This window comes from Grampus griseus, assembly GCF_964374135.1.
Source record: "Grampus griseus genome assembly, chromosome: 8".
Classification (NCBI taxonomy): Eukaryota; Metazoa; Chordata; class Mammalia; order Artiodactyla; family Delphinidae; genus Grampus; species Grampus griseus.
The window spans coordinates 65,239,794-65,261,183 of NC_139002.1; the positions used below are offsets into that span (position 1 = coordinate 65,239,794).

At 35.9% G+C, this 21,390-nt stretch overlaps 1 protein-coding gene across 3 annotated transcripts in view; it reads right to left on the reverse strand.

Moving 5' to 3' along the window:
• SBF2 (SET binding factor 2) overlaps positions 1 to 21,390 on the reverse strand; it is a 458,044-nt gene that overhangs the window by 168,259 nt on the left and 268,395 nt on the right. For all 3 annotated transcript variants that reach the window (XM_082659346.1, XM_082659345.1, XM_082659347.1), the window contains exons 13-16: positions 20,401 to 20,499; positions 9,846 to 10,050; positions 4,249 to 4,358; positions 2,724 to 2,873 (exon numbers count right to left, since the gene is read on the reverse strand). In XM_082659346.1, coding sequence (XP_082515472.1) covers positions 2,724 to 2,873; positions 4,249 to 4,358; positions 9,846 to 10,050; positions 20,401 to 20,499 — 564 coding nt within the window. The remainder of the gene's footprint in view (positions 1 to 2,723; positions 2,874 to 4,248; positions 4,359 to 9,845; positions 10,051 to 20,400; positions 20,500 to 21,390) is intronic.

The window sequence follows — 21,390 nt, forward strand, 5'->3', positions numbered from 1 at the left end:
GAAAGTAACAAAAGTAGCAAAAGACATGAGTTTTTTTAGGGTAAATTTATTACGTCTTATTCTTCTCATAAATGTTTGATAATTTCCTTCCTATAAAAATGAGAATCATTTTTTAAGTTATAAAATATGCTTGTTATATGTTTTATATAACTTAATTATGCTTGTGTGTATGTGTGTGTTTCAAGCAGAGAAAAGTTTAAATGGAAGTCAAAACTCCTCTATCTATGCCAGAGATAACCATTATTAAGGATTTAGTGTAAATATCCTTCCAGATTTTTACCATGATATACATACATACATATATGTAATTTTAGATCAAAAATAGAATTATATCTACTTTATGTAACTTCCTTTTGCCCACCTGGCAATACATAACAGAAGCTTTTTCATATGGGTACATATTATAGAGCTACATATTACAGCTGTACATATTATAGAGCTACCTCTTTCTATTTAGTAATTGAACAGTATTCCGAAGAAGAGTTCTACCATAATTAGATTAATCAAAATCCAAATGGTAAACATTTAGGATGCTTTCAATTTTTGCTATTATAAACTATTACAGCTCGTCTCTTATGCTCTAAAGTAAGAATGTATTTCCAGTAAAGGTGAATCATCTCCTATCGTGCCAATTTGCTTAAACAAGATTACTTTTTTTTTTTTTTTTTCGGTACGCAGGCCTCTCACTGTTGAGGCCTCTCCTGTTGCGGAGCACAGTCTCCGGACGCTCAGGCTCAGCGGCCACGGCTCACGGGCCGAGCCGCTCTGCGGCACGTGGGATCTTCCCGGACCGGGGCACGAACCCATGTCCCCTGCATCGGCAGGCGGACTCTCAACCACTGCGCTGCCAGGGAAGCCCCAAGATTACCTTTTTGATGCTAGATTTTAAGTTAGAATTTCTGAGAAAGGTATCACTTGAAATGGGTTTTAAAAGATAAATATACCCGGGCTTCCCGGGTACAACATGGGGACTACAATTGGTAACACTTTATTATATAACTGAAATTGCTAAAAGAGTTGAACTTAAATGTTTTCACCAAAAAAAAAAAAAAAAAAACCACTTATCGACCTCTTTCTATTTCTTCCACCTCTCAGCCCCTGGCAACCATTTTCTACTCTGTTTCTAAGAGTCTGACCTTTTTTGTTTTTTAAGGTTCCACATATAATACCATGCAGCATTTGTCTTTCTCTGTCTGGCTTATTTCACTTGGCAGAATGCCTTCCGGGTTCATCCACGTTATTGCAAGTGGTAGAATTTCCTTCTTTCTCATGGCTGAATAATATTCCACTGTATTGTGTATATATACCACATCTTCTTTATCCATGTATCCATGTATCCACTGATGGACATTTAGGTTATTTCCACATCTTGGCTATTGTGACTAATGCGGCAGTGAACATGGGAGTGCAGATACTTCTTCAATAGCCTGTTTTCATTTCCTTTGGATATACCCAGAGTGGAACTGCTGGATCATATGGTATGGTTCTATTTTTAATTTTTTGAGGAATCTCCATACTATTTTTTATAGTGGTTACACCAATTTACAGTCCTACTGACAGTGCACAAGGGTTCCTTTTTCTCCATATCCTTGCCAATACTTATTATCCCCTGTGTCTTTGATAATAGCCTTTCTAACAGATGTGAGGTGGTATCTCGTTGTGATTTTGATTTGCATTTTCCCGATGATTAGTGATACGGAGCACATTTTCACTTACCTTTTGGCCATTTGTGTGTCTTCTTTTAAACTAATTTTTGATATGTGACAAGGCCAATTCCCAGGCTTTGCCGTTTGTTTTAGGAGCATGTTGATAATTCTCAGACTTTTGCTCTTTCTGTTGGGATTCTGATGGGAATTGCAGTAACTCTATAGATTATTTTGGGGAGAACTGATATCTTTATAATACTGAGTCTTCCAATCCATGAACATGGTATATCTTTCCATGTCTTTAGGCCTTCTTTCATCCACAAATGTTATTATTAATTATATCCTGTAATTCTCACTTTCCAATCTACCAGAATTTAACATGCATTTTACTCAATCTCTCTGGAGTTCCACAGATAGTCTTTGAAATCTTAATATTTAATCACATTTTTCTCTTTGTACAAAAAGTTTAAGAAAGAATTTTTGCATCACCTACAAAGAATACGATGCCAATGTCAAGGGACAGGATAGGGAAATCAGATTATTTGCTTCTCCTAAACTGTGTCCTCATTATTGTGTGGGAAGTTTACCTCTGTAAGATAATACATGTATGTTGAAGCCAACTGGAAATATTTTTTTTGTGTGCTTTACCCACACAAAGTACTTAGTAAACGCTTAACTGAGTAATTCATTTATCATTTGGATTACCCACCATTCATTGCCCTCTGCTTTAATAGTACAACTGAAGACTGACTGAAAAGGGCTGACATGAATACAGACATTAAGTAATATACTACTGAATGTTTTAAAGATGACTTTTCATTTTCAGAAAGCTTGCTTATAGAACTAGTAAAATAACCTAATATTTTTCAAGAAAAAACAAAGAAAGAATAAAAAACTCTTAATATTTATGCCAAGTAATACATAAGTGTTTCTGACAGAAATGGTATGGATATTGGCTCTTCATCCTATTAGGTGCAGAAGGCTCAAGAACCTGATATATTGGTAATTACTGAATCACCTGGAAAAATAAAAAGTATTCTCAAATAAGAAGGATAATCTGAAAGAACTAAAAGTTACCTGTAGAGTACAGTTCATCATCCTTATTATGTAGTCGAACTGTTGATGGTCTAATATTGCCCGGTTTTGCTGAACATGTAAACCCAGCTCATCAGTGAGACACTGTCTTGCTGCCTTTCCTTTAAGGGCTCTCAGTGCAGCAGGAAGGGTCTGAGGACAAGAGAGGAAGACATGAACAAAAGGTACCACTGGAAAAAAAGTAACTTTCAATCATACTGAAAACTCACGTGTATCCTATAAACCATTTAACAGAGTTATTAGTAGAATTAAACTGCTAGAAAAGAGTTGATGTACTGTTAAGGACAACAGTAAACAGATGGATTTATAGTGATTTTTTAATTTGTAAGGCAGCATGAAAATAAGTAGGACTAGTTTATGTGATACATTTAAAAAACAATAAACTTCATTAAAAAAAACTCATCAAAATTGTGGTCACCAAAATAACTGTTGCTTCAGATTATGAGTCAAAACCACAGACACTTAGACACGTTCTTGCAATAACTGGTCACATCTCCATGGCAAGAATAGAAGGAAAAATTAAAATGACAAGAATCATGGGTGATTTTATACTTTTTTCAAGTGATTAGCAACTTAATCACTACTCAGTTTTAATTTATGACTGGAAAATTCTGCAATCTCTTCTTATTTCAAAAGCATAATTAAGAAGGAAAAAAACTCAGAGCAACAAACAGAAATCTCTAGGTGTATGTACTAAAATTCTTTCACTTCATCACCCACAAGAACGCCTCTTCCGTTTCACCTTTAGAGCTGAATTAATTTACTTTACATAAAGTAATAATTTAACTTTGAAAACCTAAAATGAGAACAAAGGGGCAAAGAAGAAGGAAGGGAAGAAGACTGAGAGTAGGGGGACCTAATATTGTTACCACGGGTACAGGAAACAGGCTGTGAAAGCTGAAAGCAAGAGAAGCAAAAGAAAGTCTGTAACACTTCAACCATAAGAAAAAAATGGATACCAGAAAAACTCAAAATATAAAGAGGCTTGAGGTCATTTAGTGCAAGGGTAAAAACTTCATTTTACATGTTTTACTAGCCCCTTGTAATAAATGTTCAGAATTATGACGAGTCACTAAGGAAAGGTTACATATGTTTAGTATGTTTTATTAAAGAAGGCAAGAACATGTGCTTTAACAAGGCATATTTAAATGAATACCACAATTTTTATAATTCATTACTTGTTCTAACTAGATTCTTTGTAATAAATAAAATTATATTTTAGATGTTAAGTTTCTAAGTAATATGCCAAAATAGAATTAATGAACAATGTTTAAAAGTTCCGGGGGGGGGGGGAAATGACTATCAATACTTCTCTGGTTGCCATATAATTAGGCTTGGGTAAGATTTTAAATCTTAGACACTGTTCATTTAAAATGATCAAAACAATGAAAGGATACTTTATAAGGAAAAGGGATTGAATCAGAGAAGCGGTCAGTAGGCAAGCTAAACATAGAAATCTGAAAGGGATGTGATGAATGCTTACTTGGGAAAGATGGCATTTTATTACCTTTTCAGTCTCCAATGTTTTATTTTCAAATATGAATGAGATGCAGTTTCTAACAACTTCCAGTCTCTGTGCACTGTTGAAAACTGTTGTCACCTTATCCATTATTGAAACTAGTAAAGGAGTATAAGGAAAACACAAATTAAACTCCTTCAGCAATTACAAAAGGGGAATATTACTGTTTACAGTTTATGACTCTGTTTACATGACCAACACTTAAGCGTTTTTTTCCCTTGTTACATGACACTGAAAGTATTTCATTTCCTCACTTTGATTACATTTTTAGGTTGTGAAGTGGCAGTCTAGTCAATGGGTTATTTAGGATAATTTCACAGGATAGATTCTAACACTGTACTTAACTCTTAGGCAAATTAATTCATATTTACATTGCTCAGTAAATTTTTTTTAAGGTAATAATTTTTCCTTTAATTGTAAACAAACAAACAGATAAAAAATATTTTGGGTACAAGATCATGACAAAAATAGCAAACACTCATATGTAAGAGGACTGACTACTAACAGACAAAGAAGTTGATACTTCTAACATATTACCAAAGAAAAACCACATACCACAAAAAATTAGGTTCTACAAATCTGAGTACAGGTGACCTGAAGAAGCACTGCACACAAAGAGAAATGATCATGGCCAAAGAATCACTATAAAAATTTGGGAGAGTCACTTCTCAGTTCTGTGAACTTAGTACCTGTCAACTTTACAAGGTTGGATAAGTCTAGTGTACTACATAGGCTTACATTACTTAAAATAAATTTAACTTATTAAAAGAATATTAGAAAGATATAAATTGAAGCAGTATTTGTCAAATAAAAAGTATAATTTCACAAAGAACTACACTATATAATTTGTACAAATGAGGCAGTATCAATAATTCTTAAGCCTTATACTTTATGGCTGCTCTTACCTAACAAGAAAGACCACCATATCTTACTCTTAGCATTTCTTTCATTTCATCAATACGAAATTTTATATCCTTCAAATAATTTTTTAAACTTTTAAAAATCTTGAAATAATTATAAGCTTACAAAAAGTTGCAAATTATTACAGAGAAGATCCATGCACTTAATCACCTTCCCCCATGGTGATATCTTACATAACTATACTGCTTTATCAGAATCAGGAAATCAATCTTACTTGGTTTTTACTGTAGTTTTCTTGAAATCACTTAAAATCATGTAAGATTAACATTAATGACCATGACTGTAAAATAGATCATTTCATATGACTTTTCTCTCTGAAACATGCATTCTTAATTTTGCACTCTGGTGCTTCCCACATGTGTAGGTCAGTGGCATAGACTGAAATTGAAATTGATCTATATTTAGAGTAGAAAACTTCTTAGTCTCCAAATAAGACCACATGCTTTATTGAGAGAGTAACATCTTTAACCTATGTTTATAAAATTTTAATTCTAAAATCTTTTTAGCAGCATTTTAAATTTTCTTTAGGATGAACCATTAAAAACCCCACATTTTCTTATAATGAATCTGTTTACCATCTGGGAATTATTATTTTCCTTTGGAGACTATGACTTAGTTCATTCCCAGAAGAAAGTTCTTCACTTAGAGTTACTGATGTATCAGGCATTGGCCAAATCCCCAGTTGTGGCATTCTAATACTAGCTTTCTAACATTTGATAACAACTCTGGTTTGTGGGTATTTGACCTCCCCAGGGCTTCCTTCCCAAGGCTTTGGCTTTCAAATGCTATTTCTAGCATTTGAAATAGCATTTGAATAGTATTCTTCAACACTCTGGTCCCTCTGAGGAACAGCTGGAAACTAATTAACCTCTCAAAATGTGAATGGCTCTTAAAGTGACAGAGCAATTCTACATTCAGATTAAATGGGTATCATGTAAAATGAAACATTCATACCTTTTAATTTTAATACAAGGGAAATCCTAATTCTGATCAACTCAAATGAACCAGAAACTGGGACAGAGGTCCCTGTATTCGTCTTTCACTCATTCATTCATCATTTGTTCGTTTGTTCATTCATTCATTCATTCTAGTTTTACAGGAAGTGCATGCAGGGACAAATACTGAGTCATGTGTAACTCTTTCACTGACTACAATGAGACATTCCATATGCATCTAAAAAAAGAATTTGATGCTGATTGAAAATGAAAGTAAAGAGATTATACAAAAACAATATTGAGACAAGGCTACAATTCAAGCAAATTAAAATTTAAACCAACTTCTAATCTGTTCACGTGGGTATTTAAAGAAAGCATTCAACTAGCTCATGGATATTAAAGTTAAATGACCAAACCCTTCAAAAAATAACTACCCTAACATGTCTACTTCTCCTCCATTCTCTTCTCTATGTGAAAGTACAATCAACACTTAAGTAAAAGCTGTTACTACTTAGGGAAATAATAACAAATTAACATTATTAAGTAAATAATAAGTAATATTAACATTACTATATAACATAAATGTTAAGATACATAAATTATTAACATTACAACATAAACAACATAAATAATTAATAAATAATTAAACAACATAAATAATTAATATATTATTATCCCGGAATTTTAATAATAAAATTTCACTCACTTCCAAGTATGATGGAACAGTTTGTAACAAACTAAAACTCCCACCAGGAACAATTATATAAAAGTAAGATAAAATGCAAAAGCCATCTATTTAAATATATCAGAGTGCTACAGAAACACATGGATTAGAGGACCTAAAATTCCAGAGAAAGGAAAAGACCAAAGAGGTAAGTTAACAAGTACATCCACTTTTTCCCTAAGAGATTTGCCAATATTGAGTACAGACAGGAAGCTGAGAATCTGGGCTTGATTCTGGCAGATGGCCAGGTTGACCAGCAAAGTTTCTGTTGAGAGCTGAACAGACAAAAGTGGATGTATGCTATAGTCCTGAAGTAAACCTCTAAAAGAACAGTAAACGTATATAAATAACAAGTTAACAGATATAAATTATGGAATAGAAAATAATTTATTAATCGAAAAGAATGAAAGAAAGCAGGGGAAAATGTAAAACAAGAGGATCAAATAGAAAAAACCCAGTAAATTATATTAAAGCCATTACTGTATGAGTAATTATATTTATATAAATGAGCTAAATACAAGTAATATACTACAATAGTCAAACTGGAGGAAAAAAACCCTCACATGCTGCTTACAAGAGGCATACCTTAATTATAAGGACCCAGAATTTGAAAATAAAAAAATAAAAAACGATAAACCATACAAACACTAACCAAAGGAAGGCTGGTCTAGCTGTATAAAACTCAAAGTACACTTTATGCCAAGAAGTGTTACTAGAGACAAAGCAGGACATTCCATAATGATTAAGGGGTCAATCACCAGGATGCTATAATATTTGTAAATATATTTGCATATAACAAATCAATTTCAAAATACATAAAGAAAAAATGGAGAGAACTAAAATGAGAACTAGGCAATTCTATTACTTATCATGGGAGACTTTAACACATCTCCCGCAATAGCTGAAGAAAAAGAAGAGATAAAAATCAGTAAAAAAAAAAAAAAAAAAAAAAAAGACAATGCACAGAATGGGAAAAAATATTTGCAAATTAACATGTTTCATAAGGGACTTGTATACAGAACATACAGAGACTTCTTAAACAAAAAGACAAATAGCTCAATTTAAAAATGGGCAAAGGGGGGCTTCCCTGGTGGCGCAGTGGTTGAGAGTCCGCCTGCCGATGCAGGGGACACGGGTTTGTGCCCCGGTCCGGGAAGATCCCACATGCCGCAGAGTGTCTGGGCCCGTGAGCCATGGCCGCTGAGCCTGCGCGTCCGGAGCCTGTTCTCCGCAACGGGAGAGGCCACAACAGTGAGAGGCCCGCATACCACAAAAAAAAAAAAAAAAAAAAAAAAAAAAAAAAAAAATGGGCAAAGGATCTGAACAGAGACACTTCTTTTCCAGAAAAGATATAAAAATGGCCAATAAGCACATGAGAAGATACTCTACATTAGTAGATGTGGAGAAACCAGAATGCCATACGTTGCTGGTAGGAATGTAAAATAGTGTGGTTGTTTTGGAAAATAGCCTGGCAGCTCCTCAAAACATTAAACACAGGCTTATCATATAACCTGACAATTCCACTCCTAGATATTTACCTGACAGAACTGAAAACATATGTCCACACAAAAACTTACACATGAACGCTCACAGCAGCACTATTATTAGTAGCCAAAAAGTAGAAACAACCCAAATGTCCATCAACTGATATATGGATAACAAAATGTGATACATACCCATACAATGGAATATTATTCAGCCACAAAAGCAATGAAGTACTACACATGCTACATGGATGAACCTTGAAAATATCATGCTACATGAAAGAAGCCAATCACAAAAGATCACATATTGTACAATTCCATTTATATAAAATGTCCAAAATAGGCAAATCTATAAAGACAGGAAGTAGATTACCGCCTAAAGCTGGGGAAGGAGTGGTTTTGGGGGTGGGGTGGGGAGTAACTGCTAATGGGTATGGGTGTTTCTATTTGGAGGAATGAAAATGTTTGAAATTAGACAGTGAAAATGCACTCTGTGAAGATACTAAAAACCACTGAATTGCACACTTTTTTTTTTCTTGGCTGCGTTGGGTCTTTGCTGCTGCACACGGGCTTTCTCTAGTTGTGGTGTGCAGGCTTCTCATTGCGGTGGCTTCTCTTGTTGCTGAGCACAGGCTCTAGGCACGTGGGCTTCAGTAGTTGTGGCTCACGGGCTCTAGAGCGCAGGCTCAGTAGTTGTGGCGCACAAGCTTAGCTGCTCCACAGCATGTGGGATCTTCCCGGACCAGGGCTCAAACCCGTGTCCCCTGCATTGGCAGGCGGATTCTTAACCACTGCGCCACCAAGGAAATCCTGAATTGCACACTTTAAATGGGTGAATTTTATGGTATGTGAATTACATCTCAATATAGCTATTTTTAAAAAAGAGAAGATTCCACAGTGGGAGCCGTTAGGCTAATCGTTACCCTGTGAGGGGTACTGAATGGAAAAGTGTTTCTAGGTATTGATAGTGCTGATTCTGGTTGCACGAATTTGTTCACTTTGTGAAAACTCATCAAGCTGTGCACTTCTGTTTTTGTGTCTTATATCTTAATAAAAGGTTTACTTTTTTCCTTTTAAGATTTATTTATTATTTATTTTTGGTTGCGTCGGGTCTTAGTGGCAGCACATGGGATCTTCGTTGAGGCATGCGGGATCTTTCAATGCAGCGCGCAGGCTCTTCGTTGCAGTGCACGGGCTTCTCTCTAGTTGTGGCATTCAGGTTTTCTCTCCCTAGTTGTGGCACACAGGCTCCAGGGTGCGTGGGCTCTGTAGTTGTGGCACAGGGGTTCCAGAGCGCGTGGGCTCTGTAGTTTGCAGCACTTGGGCTCTCTCATTGAGGCACGTGAGCTCAGTAGTTGTGGCGCGCGGGCTTAGCTGCCCCGTGACATGTGGGATCCCAGTTCTGCGACCAGGGATCGAACCCACGTCCTCTGCATTGGAAGGTGGATTCTTTACCACTGGACCACCAGGGAAGTCCTCAAAAGGTTTAGTTTTAAAACAAATAAATGGACAAATACATACCAACAGGTGGACCTGCGGGCACAACACATTTCTTTTCCACTCTTGAAGCAGGAGGTGCATTCTGGTTCTTGGCAAGATTTTCCTGTATTAATTCCTGTACCCGAGTTTCATTAATCTTTGGGAAAGGAAGAATATGAACTCGCAAGTGGGATCCTTCTGTTGGACGTGGAACTTTCTGAAACGCCATATGAGGGTTTGGATTTTCCTGCGATATGAAACATACGTAAAATGATTCCAAAGTTAAAAGAACAATGGCAGATTGTCAGCCAGAAACTGAAATCAGAGAGATGAGACACTGTACATACATTCAAATATATGCCATAAAATACAGAGTATTGGAATCTTACTTCTTACATGATTTACCAGCAGCATCTGATACAGCTGATCACTCTTTTTCCTCTTCAAGGAACACTTTCTTCACTTGGTTTCTAGGTCGTCTTGTTACATCTTTGTTTATTTTTCATCTCCCTAATCTCTTAACTATGTGAATACCCCAGGGCTCAGATCATGGGCCACTTTTCTAATTACACTTACTTTCTTGGTGATAACTTCCAGTCTTTTATCTTTAAACCATAAATCACCAATGATTCACAAATTTTTATCTCCAAATGAGCTTCCTCCTGAACTCCATACCTGTATATTCAACCACCTGCACATAGTGTTTCCATCTGGATTTAAAATAACATTGTAAATATATGTCCAAAATGGAGCACTTAATATTCACCTCCTCCAAATCTGCTTTCTACAGTCTTCCCCACTTCAGTAAATGGCATATTTATTTTTTCCAATCACTCCGGTGAAAAGCTTAATCATTAATGCCTTTCTCTAATACCGAATTATCCATTCCTCTGCAAACCTTTTACACTTTGCCTTTAAAATACGTTTATAACCTGACCACTTTTCAATACATCTTGGTTCAAGCCAATATCTCTCATGTTGCTACAGAACATTCTCTTAACCAGTCTCCCTGCTCCACCCTTTGCTCCTACCCTCACTCTATTTTTAACACCGCAGACAGAGTGATCTAGTTAAAATGTCAAATCATCACCTAACTACTTTGTTCATTCAAATAGCTCTTCATCTCATTCAGAGTAAAACCAAAAGTTCTTACAATAATTTACAAGATATGGCTTCTCTATATGACTGTGCCCTACTACCGTTTCCTTCATTCATTCTGCTCCTGCTACACAGGCCTTCTAATTCCCGCCTCAAAGTCTTCACACTTAACTGTTCCCTCTGCCTGGAATGCCTGTCTCCCACCAGTTTGTACAGCACCCTCTCTCTTTTCCTGCATGTCTTTGCTCAAATGCCACCTTTCGTGCCCACCCTATCTAAAATGACACCCCCCAACACAGTCCCTATCCCCCTTACTATATTTTCCTTGTCACCTTCTCACATATTACAAATTCTATTTAACTTGTTTATTGTCTGTCCTTTTCTCATTAAAATGAAACTCAAGAGGACAGACATTTTGATCAATTATAAACTATTTTTTTATCCTCTGCTGTATACATATTGCATCTAGAAACTGCCTGGCACATAGCAGGCACCCTAAACTACTTCCTACTGTATGCTAATGAGTGGGACACAATGTTGAACACATATTAGAATTGCAATAATTAAATTAATTGTGTCAGTTAATATTTTCATAGACCCTTAGGGCTGGCATGGACTTTTATCCAGCTACCACTTAAGTAGAATTATATTTCAAATACTACGGGCAGAGTGGAATCCATCCTTTTTACAAAGTTCTCTAAAGAATGCTGCTATAGGGGCTTCCCCGGTGGCGCAGTGGTTGAGGGTCCGCCTGCTGATGCAGGGGACACGGGTTCGTGCCCCGGTCCGGGAGGATCCCACATGCCGTGGAGCCGCTGAGCCTGTGCGTCCGGAGCCTGTGCTCCGTAACGGGAGAGGCCACAACAGTGAGAAGCCCGCATACCACACACACACACACAAAAGAAGGCTGCTATACAATCATTCTTAGACCAATTCTTGCATTTATTATTCTTTGCAACCAGAAAATTTCTTTTTCCTCCTGAACCTGTGTTATTCACGTTGTACATTAGGCTCAATACTGCCCTATACATTCTCTGGACAGTTAAAATGGCCAACTCTCATCATCTACCAGAGCTGCTCCCCACAATTCTTTTTGGTTATTTGACCCAGACCCAGACCACAGCAGATGATATAGGGAGCATATCTCAGCAATACAATGGAAATAATACTCCTTTAAGTGTCAAAAGCCTGGGTTCTAGTTTTTGCTCTGCTCATTATGTGATGCTGGATAAATAACTTTGCCTAAGTATATACAGGCATACCTTGTTTTATTGCACTTCACTTTATTGTGCTTCGTAGATACTAGGTTTTTTACAAATTGAAGGTCTGTGGCAATCCTGTGTCGAACAAGAGTACTGGCACCATTTTTTCCAACAGTATTTGCTAACTTTGTGTCTCTATGTCATGTTTTGGTAATTCTAACAATATTTCAAACTTTTTCATCATTATTATATTTGTTATGGTGATATGTGGTCAGGGATCTTTGATGTTATTATTACAAAAAGATTATGATTTGCTGAAGGCTCAGATGATGGTTAACATTTTTTAGCAAAAAAGTATTTTTAAATTAAGGCATGTACATTGTTTATTTAGACACAAATACTATTATTGCACAGTTAACAGACTACAGTACAGTGTAAACACAACTTTTATATGCACTGAGAAACCAAAAAATGCGTGTGACTCACTTTATTGTGATATTCGCTTTACTGCAGTGGTCTGGAACTGAACCCACAATGTCTCTGAGGTATGCCTGTACTTACGCTTTTCTTAAAAGGTTCCTGAGAAGGTGAAATCAGATTGAAAACTTGTTCTTGCCAAAGTAGCCCTCATACACACTTTGTATTTTCCCCTTATATTGTCAGCAAAGACAGGAAAAAATAAGTAAATTCCTATGCCAAGTCTTCACAATCACCACTTTCTAAACTATATGTTGAAAAAACTGTTCCAAAATTACACCTGGATTAACACCAATATCACTAGCCCAGAATTTCTGAAACTGCCCTTTTCCAAAAGCAGCATGTTTTTTCTCTGTTCTTTAGGCACAATATCTAAGATACCTCGTCTTCTCAAAAGTTATAAATATCAACTTTCTAATACCCATTGGGCAGATATTTCTTTCAGGAGGGGGAGGTAATTCATGTGGATTTTGAGTTTGAATCATTTAAAGTACATTCTTCACTACTTCCATTTCTATCTATACTTATTTTCTTTATAATAAAATAAAAACTTTAAATATACTTCCTATGATATAAATAATATTCATTAAAACAAATTTGAAAAAATGGAAAAATAAAAGTAGAAATCTTCTTAGTGGTGCCAGTATCTTTTCTAGTATATTTTCTCTCTCTCTTACTATGTATTCTTCTCTCTTGCTCCAAAAATGACTTAAGGTGGTTTAGAAAAATAAAGATACACATATTGATTGCTTCTAATCAAAATTCTGTAATGTTATGGATTCATCCTAAACTTTGTAAGGAAGATCAAAGATCCAAAAACAGTCAAGGCAATTCTGAAGAAGAGTAAATAGAGAAGTCAAACTTTCCAGATATCAAAATTTATGCAAACCTTTAATAATTAATACAGTATAGTAACTGGCATCACTGAAGGGTTAAAGGGCTAATGGAATAGAGAAGCCCAGAAGCAGGACTATATGTGAAAATGTGATAGAGACAGGAAACACTATAATTCAGAAGGAAAAGTTAGACAATTCAATGAGAGAAGGTAATACAACAAAGTAATTTTAGCTCATGGTCTCTGATATCAGACAGCCTGGGTCAAATCCTAGCTTAGCCACTCACTAGTAGCGTGACCCGGTGCAGTATCAATTCTCTTACCACTTGGGTTTTAGTTTCCTCATCTGTAAGGAAGATAATAATATAATACCTACTTCACAAGGTTCTTGTGAGGGTGGAACAAGTTGTTATAGGAAAGCTTTACAACACACACACACACACACACACACACACACACACACACACACACACACACACTCTTACTTCCCCAGAATAAATCTGAAAGCTCTTTTCTGAAAGTTTAGAGTATATTCATTTGAAAAATATTTAGTCACTGCATATTCTATGGCATGACACCATGCCTCTGAAACTAAAACCACCTCTTTCTCCCAGGGTTCCCATCATATCACCAGCTACTTATATTTTAACAACAATGACAACAATAATAGTACTCAATGAGGGTTTAAATAAAAATCACTTATTAAAGAAAAGATATAGCTATTTGTCACTAATAGTATTTTTTTTCTCATAAGCAATTTGAAATATTGTAAACCAAATCCATATACAATTCAGAATAATAAGCATTCTAAAAAATGATTTTAAAACAAAGTTCAAAGCTGAGGCTATCCTTTAGCTGTACAGATAGTCTTCATAAAAATTCAGATTATGGGCTAAAGTTACTAAATGATAATATATTCAGCTGTGTTTAGAAAATTCAAAAAAGGCTCATGCTCCAAGATCTAGTACTATTTGGTTTTCTGGCGGCCGTATTTGTACGCTGCTGCCCTCTAGCGGGCAGTATGGTAAATATAAAGGACCACACTCACCACCTCACACCCACCTTAGTCACATAATGACTTCTGAGAAGATAGCAGAAATGAGACATTTTAAGGCTCGTTGAACTCTGCATGTTCTTGGAAACATGCTATAATTTGTAACTCCAAATGCGTTTAGATCAATCCCTTGAAGATTACTGAGCTCATTAAAAACCGCAGCCCAATTTCTTTGTTGAATCTCCGTGTTGAAATAAGGAAATGCATTATTTTCCAACAGAACAAAAAAGCAGCCAAATATTCATCTTTGATTTTAGAGAAGTGCAAATATAAAGCAATAACCAAGGACTTAGACAACTACATACTTATGGTGAACATAATTCTGTCCAAAGCAACAAGAAAGCTGGCAAAATGCACTATCATTTAGAGGGAATTTTAAAGTTGGATAATGATTTTCAAGAAGTGGGTTCTGTAATCCTGCTTTTAGAGTATACTATAGCAATGGGAGGTATAATGATTTTCTCAGACTTGAAAAAATGACACACACACCATCTGGTCTGGAAACATGGATTTTTCTTTTCTCTCTCTCTTTTTTTTTGGCAAGCTAAATGAGAATATGCTTAGGGCTTACAAAAAACAAGGCTGAGAAAGCACTTCAAATAAAAGCAAAGCAAAGCAAGACAAAACAAAAAGCCCCAAACCCTACTGGAAATTCAAAGTAGGCACACTGGGAAAAAAAATTTCTTCCAACACATTGGTCTCAGCAATGAATGACAAATCAATGCGACCTTGTCAGGGTTTACCAAGTTTCCCATATTAATTTAGGTATTTAATAATTATTTAATGTGCACCAATCATACCTAGACCTGTGTTACACAAATTCTTAAAAATCCTTTTAAATACAGCCGAAACCAATACTATCAATTGGACTAAATCGTTAAACACTGAAAAAATGTAACTGGACTTTTTAGAGTTGCCTGGCTGTGAACATGTTTGATGGAAAGAAACACTCTCAATTTTCCATCCTCACAGGTCTTTCAATGATCACCTAATAGAATTAATGTCTCATCCTTAATACAAAGAAATTTGGTATATGACTTCAATATGTAATGTGCTGGTTGCCCTAATTCAGGGTTTCTTAACCTTGACACTATTGACATTTTGGGCTAGATAATTCTTTGTTTGGTGGTGGGGGGCAGGGAAAAGTGGGTGTCTTGTATACTGTAAGATGTTTAGAAGCATCCCTGGCCTCTACTTACTAGATGCTACTAGTATACCCTTTCTAGTTGGGACAGCCAAAAAATGTCTCCAGACGCTGACAAATTTCTGGGGGTACAGAGTTTGCCCCTGTTAGAACAACTGCTCTAATTCATGACTCTAGACGGAGGCTTCATGGTCTAAGACAAGTCTTTTTACAAGTACCAAGAAAGCACAAAGTGACTAGCTAGGAGATCTAATACTCTCACTCACCCGCTGGCATGCAAATTAAAGCCATAAAAGGATAAAACCACACACCTATTAAAATGGCTAAAAACAAAGCAAAACAAAAAAACAACTGAGGATACCAACTGTTGGTGAAGACACAAAGCAAACAGAACACTCAAATATTGCTGGCGGGAATGCAAAAATGGTATAGACTTAAGGAAACAGTCTGGCAGTTTCTTACAGAGATAACATTTTGTTACCATTTTTCCAGCATCCTACTCCTAAATATTAACTCAGGAGCAAAAAATATTCAAGTTCACACAAAAACCTGTGCAAATGTTTAGGGTGGTTTTACTCATAATTGCCAATACTGTCCTTCATTTGCTCAACAGATAAATAAAACTCTGGTATAACCATACAATGGAGTACTGCTCAACAATAAACAGGAATGACATACATGCAGTGGCATGGATGAGTCTGAAATGCATTATTCTAAGAGAAAGAAACCAGACTCGAAAAACTATGTCATGACATTATGGAAAAAGCAAAAACTACAGAGACAGAAAACAGATCAGGTGCCAAGAGTCTGAAGTGGCAGAGCGATGTGACTCTAAGGGAGCATTAAGAAGAAACTTGGGGCGACAGAAATGCTCTACGCCCTCAGTGTGGTGGCGGTGGCCGCAAAACTCATTCGTTTACCAAAACCCATCAAACCGCACGTTAAGAAGGGTAAATCTTACTACCTGTAGATTACACCATGGTAAACCCGACTGAAAATAGACAAGCAAACCAGACAGGGTGGAGGAAGGAATCTGATTTTTACGCTTTGGGGTGGGGGCCTCATTTCATCCTAACAATCTAAGTAAGTTGTTTATGTTTTGACTTTTTAAGATGAAAGATGACTGTAATATTTTACTTCCTTCCTATAACAACAAAAACAAACCCCTTTATTCACAGTTGGCAAAGAGTACAAATATCATCAGTGTAGACTGAATGTGCCTGGGAGTGAAATTAACTTTCTGCAGAAATGTAAAGGGAACAGATCTTATGTGATTTAGAATGGCTACTCCTGCATTTGGGCTTTGTTCTCTCATTAGTTTTCAGACTTATTTGTTTCAACATTGGGCAATGAAATACTTATTAGGCACAAACAGAAATCTCATATTATTTTATAAGAAAGTCCAAGTCCTCTCATTTTTCCTTTAATTTTTAAGAAAACAAATTACACAGTCTAGCAAATGTTTATGTACTACCGCAGATGAAAAACAAATTAGAAAAACTGCACTATGTAAAACAGTAAAACACATGTCCAATTGATTTCTTGCTGCCTTGGAACAGATGTTTATAAAGCTCTTGATCTGACCTATCCTAATATTCTCATTTTGCATTCAGCTAGTTGTCTTTTATAAGTGTATACCAAGAATCACAGAGAAAGAGCAGGTGAGTAGCTACATGTGCTGTCATGTAGACATCAAGAATTCTGATAGCCAAAGTAGGCAGACACAGTATTATCAACCCGGCATGGAAAGAAAAGCTGTACCAATGTATGGCCAATAAAAATCTTCATGGTATAACTTTGCCAACACATACACATTTGTCTCTAATGGATTTATTCCTTTCCTTCGTCTTCATTCCACCTTCCCTTTCCCTTCTCCACCAAACTCACCAAACACTTTTCTTAACTATTTAGGAAGCTTCAGAAAGTTAAAAGAGCAGCTAAACCCCGTTGCAATTCATCCTACTCAGGTCTACTCACATTCCTACAATTCATCCCTACTCCCTGAAAAGCACTATAAGGGAATGATGATAAGAAACTGGACAGTTAACGTTTGTTTTTGAGGTACTTCAAAGGGAAGTGAAAGAGAGAAGCTAGATACACATACCAGACTTCAGTGCAATAAAGTATTTACAAACATCTGAATGGAATCACCAGGTCTCAATTCTAACCCAATAATAAGGAAACAGTCAAATTATATGGTTGGTTTTTGCTTACCAAAAGGGAATTTTAGAAATGTGATAAAAAAAAAAAAGACTAGTTAAAAATAGAACCATCTGGATTATTTTCCTTGCATTGAGACCATCCTTCCTCCCTCCCCTCAACTTCCTGTACAACCCAAGAAAGTAACTTTACCATCATGTCTGTTTTTAACTTTGTATCTACTTCAGATAAAACTTTGTATTTACTTCAGAAAAAACTTTGTATTTACTTTAGGACCATCATGGATTTAGAATCACAGAACTGGAAGGAATCTCATAAAGTCTGATGATAATCCACTGGAATATTCTCAAATACTCATTACTCATTCATCATGTATGTGTATCCCCTTCTCAAGGATATTAGTGGAATCATGTACCTAGAAAATGCCTGGAACTAGTAGGTACCTAATATACATACTGAATGAACAAATTTGATTAACTTAAATGGAACAGAATTAGACTGTGGAAGGGAAAAAGCCCAGCAAGGGCTCAAGAAATGCAGAGTACATTTGAAGGGCGATTTCCATATCTTACCTAGTAATACATCCCTCACGATGATCACTTTAAAAGTGCTATTCTATAGGATGGGGGCTGTTTGTGTTTTACAATCACCCTTAAGAACATATAATTACTAGATATTTATTTTATTGCAGTTTTCAGTTTTGTTTTGGCTTAGTGTAAGCTACGTATCATTAAATTTAAGTTACAGATTACATTTAAGCTATCATTATATTTCAGTTACTTTGTTTTTGCATCACAATGGCTTGGCACACTCCCTTACATACACTGCATATTCTGTCCTGTGACAGAGACAAACCTGGGTCACAACCCCAGCTCTGGTCACTTACTGGCTATACAATTTTGCAGTTCTGGAACAGTCTTGTAAAAATGCAAGAAATAGATATTCAGTTATTAAAGGGATCAGTCCCAGAGTCTCAAACACTGATTCCCATTTGATGTTTTGCTATTCTTTGAAATCCATAAATAAATCACTCCTAGTAGGCCAGGAAAAAACCTTTCTAATCTTCAATTTCCTCACATATCAACACCTGCCCTATCTACCTCACAGGGCCATTTTCAAGTCAAATGAGAAAATACATTAAAGAGCTTTATAAAGAAAAAAGTATAAAGTCAGCCTTTGGAAGTACCACTATTTTTCCAATTGGAGATGAGCCAGCCTAATGGAGTGAAAGAAGATAGTCTTAGGAACTGGATAGAGGAAAATTCCTGAATTTAAAATCTGGATTCAATCACTTAATAACCATATGATCCTGAGCCAATTATTCCCAGTAAAATGGGGATAATGACACCTATTTTACATCGTTATAAGGATTAGAGATGATGTATGTAAAGTGCTTAATTCCATGCCTGGCACGTTGTGCTAAACACTCAATATTTATTATTATTACAATACATCAACAGAATTTTCTCATGTGATCACGCTACACGTTAGTTCTATACAGCCATCATATTGACAATAAATGGCAAAGACCAGCACAGAACACAAGTTTTCCTTCTGACAGAATTCTTTTTTAAGTTTCAGCATACTAATCAAGAAACAGATTTATTATATTGGACACAGTTATAAATGTGGAATTTAGGATATCAGTCCAAGGGATAAATTTTAAAATAACTTCAGGAATAAAATTCATAAATAACTGAATAATATGAAACAAAGAAACACAGTTTAGTATTCATGTTTTTATCCAATTGGTTCTCAGATTTCGAATGGATGTGACAAAGCACTGACTAATGATCCAACATCCAAAAAGGTCCACCTATTCAAATAATGAAGTTATACAATACCAGTATACTGACCCAAAATCTTTCTTAACTGTATTTCCTTTAAAATGCATCTTCCCTCAACTTTCCCCTGGAAAACCATACTTCCCACTTACTTCCCTTTACTTAGTAAAAAGATTCAACTCTGAAAAGCTTCACACGCAGGAGATATCATTAGCCACAATCCACTTTTCTGTGTGCATCTTAGGTTTTCTTCTTTCCTGGTATCCAAATGCATATTTTACCACATTCCAGTCTTTTTAACTTATTGTATTTCTTCTCTCAGGGAATATTTTCACCCTTGAGTTTCTGTAGTCACCTGACAGTTTTCTTTCTTTCTTTCTTTCGCTTTTCACTCCCTATATGTTCAAAACAATACAACTCAAAGTTTTTCCTGATACAGTGGACAATCACTGTACAAAGCTAGAGCAGAGTAAATTGGTCAATTCTGTCTGACGCAGTTCTGGTTTCCAATGAGTCTAATCTTTACATCTCAAAAATGTTCAATACACTCTTAAGAAGACAGAGACCTAAATGAAAATCACAATGAAGGCAAATGACAAACTGGAAAATTGTGACTAATATGTTTTTGTAATACAGCAATTGACAGGAAAATCACTTTGAAAAGTGAGGTCTATTTTGATGCCCAGTACCAACTGTAATATCTTGTAACTCATAGTCCCAAAGGTTTTAAATCAGAACAAAAGAGATAATCACTAGGAATACAAAGCTTTTTAATTTTTCAAACAAAATACTTTATTAATACTTTTAAAATTAATGGCTGTCTAAATAAATACACTTACTTACATTTTTGAATAGTTGCTCAGCAAGTTCTCTGACATGCTTTATCATCTTCACTGGGTTATTTTCTTCAACTTTAATTCGCTCTACTTCAAAAGCTACCAACTTGGAAAAAGAATCAAATGGTAAAACATCAACTCCCAAATATGCTGAATATAGAAAACTGTGTGAAAATTTCACACAATTTGCAAACCAGAAAGCATCCAAAATGTATACTATTATTAAAACAAATTGTTTTAGATTTTTACTGTGTTTTGCCTCTATTTTACAGTTACAGAGTCAGTCAAGCCCTTGCATGTTCTGGTGGTCTCTCTCTGCTGATTTAGGGTCTTGGAAAAAGTCATTTCTGGAACTCAGATTCTTCTCTCATTCTCCAGGCCTCACTCAGAGAATTCTCTCAGAGAATTTCAGATGGTCAGAAAGTCTTCAAACATTTCCCTAACTCACAAAATATGAACCAAATGTTCAAGTTGGGTCACTCTAGTCCTAGCATGCTAACAGCATGATTTGAAACAAGTCACTAAAACTCCTGAGCTTCAGTTTCTTCATCTCTAAAATAAGATGGAAGAACAAGATGACCTTTAGGTTCCTTCTAGTTCTCAAATTTTATAAACTCTGATCCATTTCCTAACCAACTAACTTACTGGGAGAACTGTGCTAGTGTGTACACTTGAAGTAGAGCAAAGAGTACTGACAGGAAAAAATGAGGTATAGGGAGGAGGTAAACAGATGGATTTTTTTCTAAGGGTATAATGTAGGAATTCTCATGCAAGGAACTAATAGATTCACTGGAGCAGACATATAAAACTATGACTCCACCTCTTCTAGGCCAGGATTCAGAAGGATTGCCAAAGAAAGTCAAACGTTTCTTTCCTTCTAGCAGGTCTATTTGATGGGAGTGTGGGGACAAGACAACACACAGTGCAAGCTGTCACTCCAAGCTCCATAAGCCTTGTGTGTGGTAGGCTGCCCTTGGCTAAATGAAAACAAGGATCC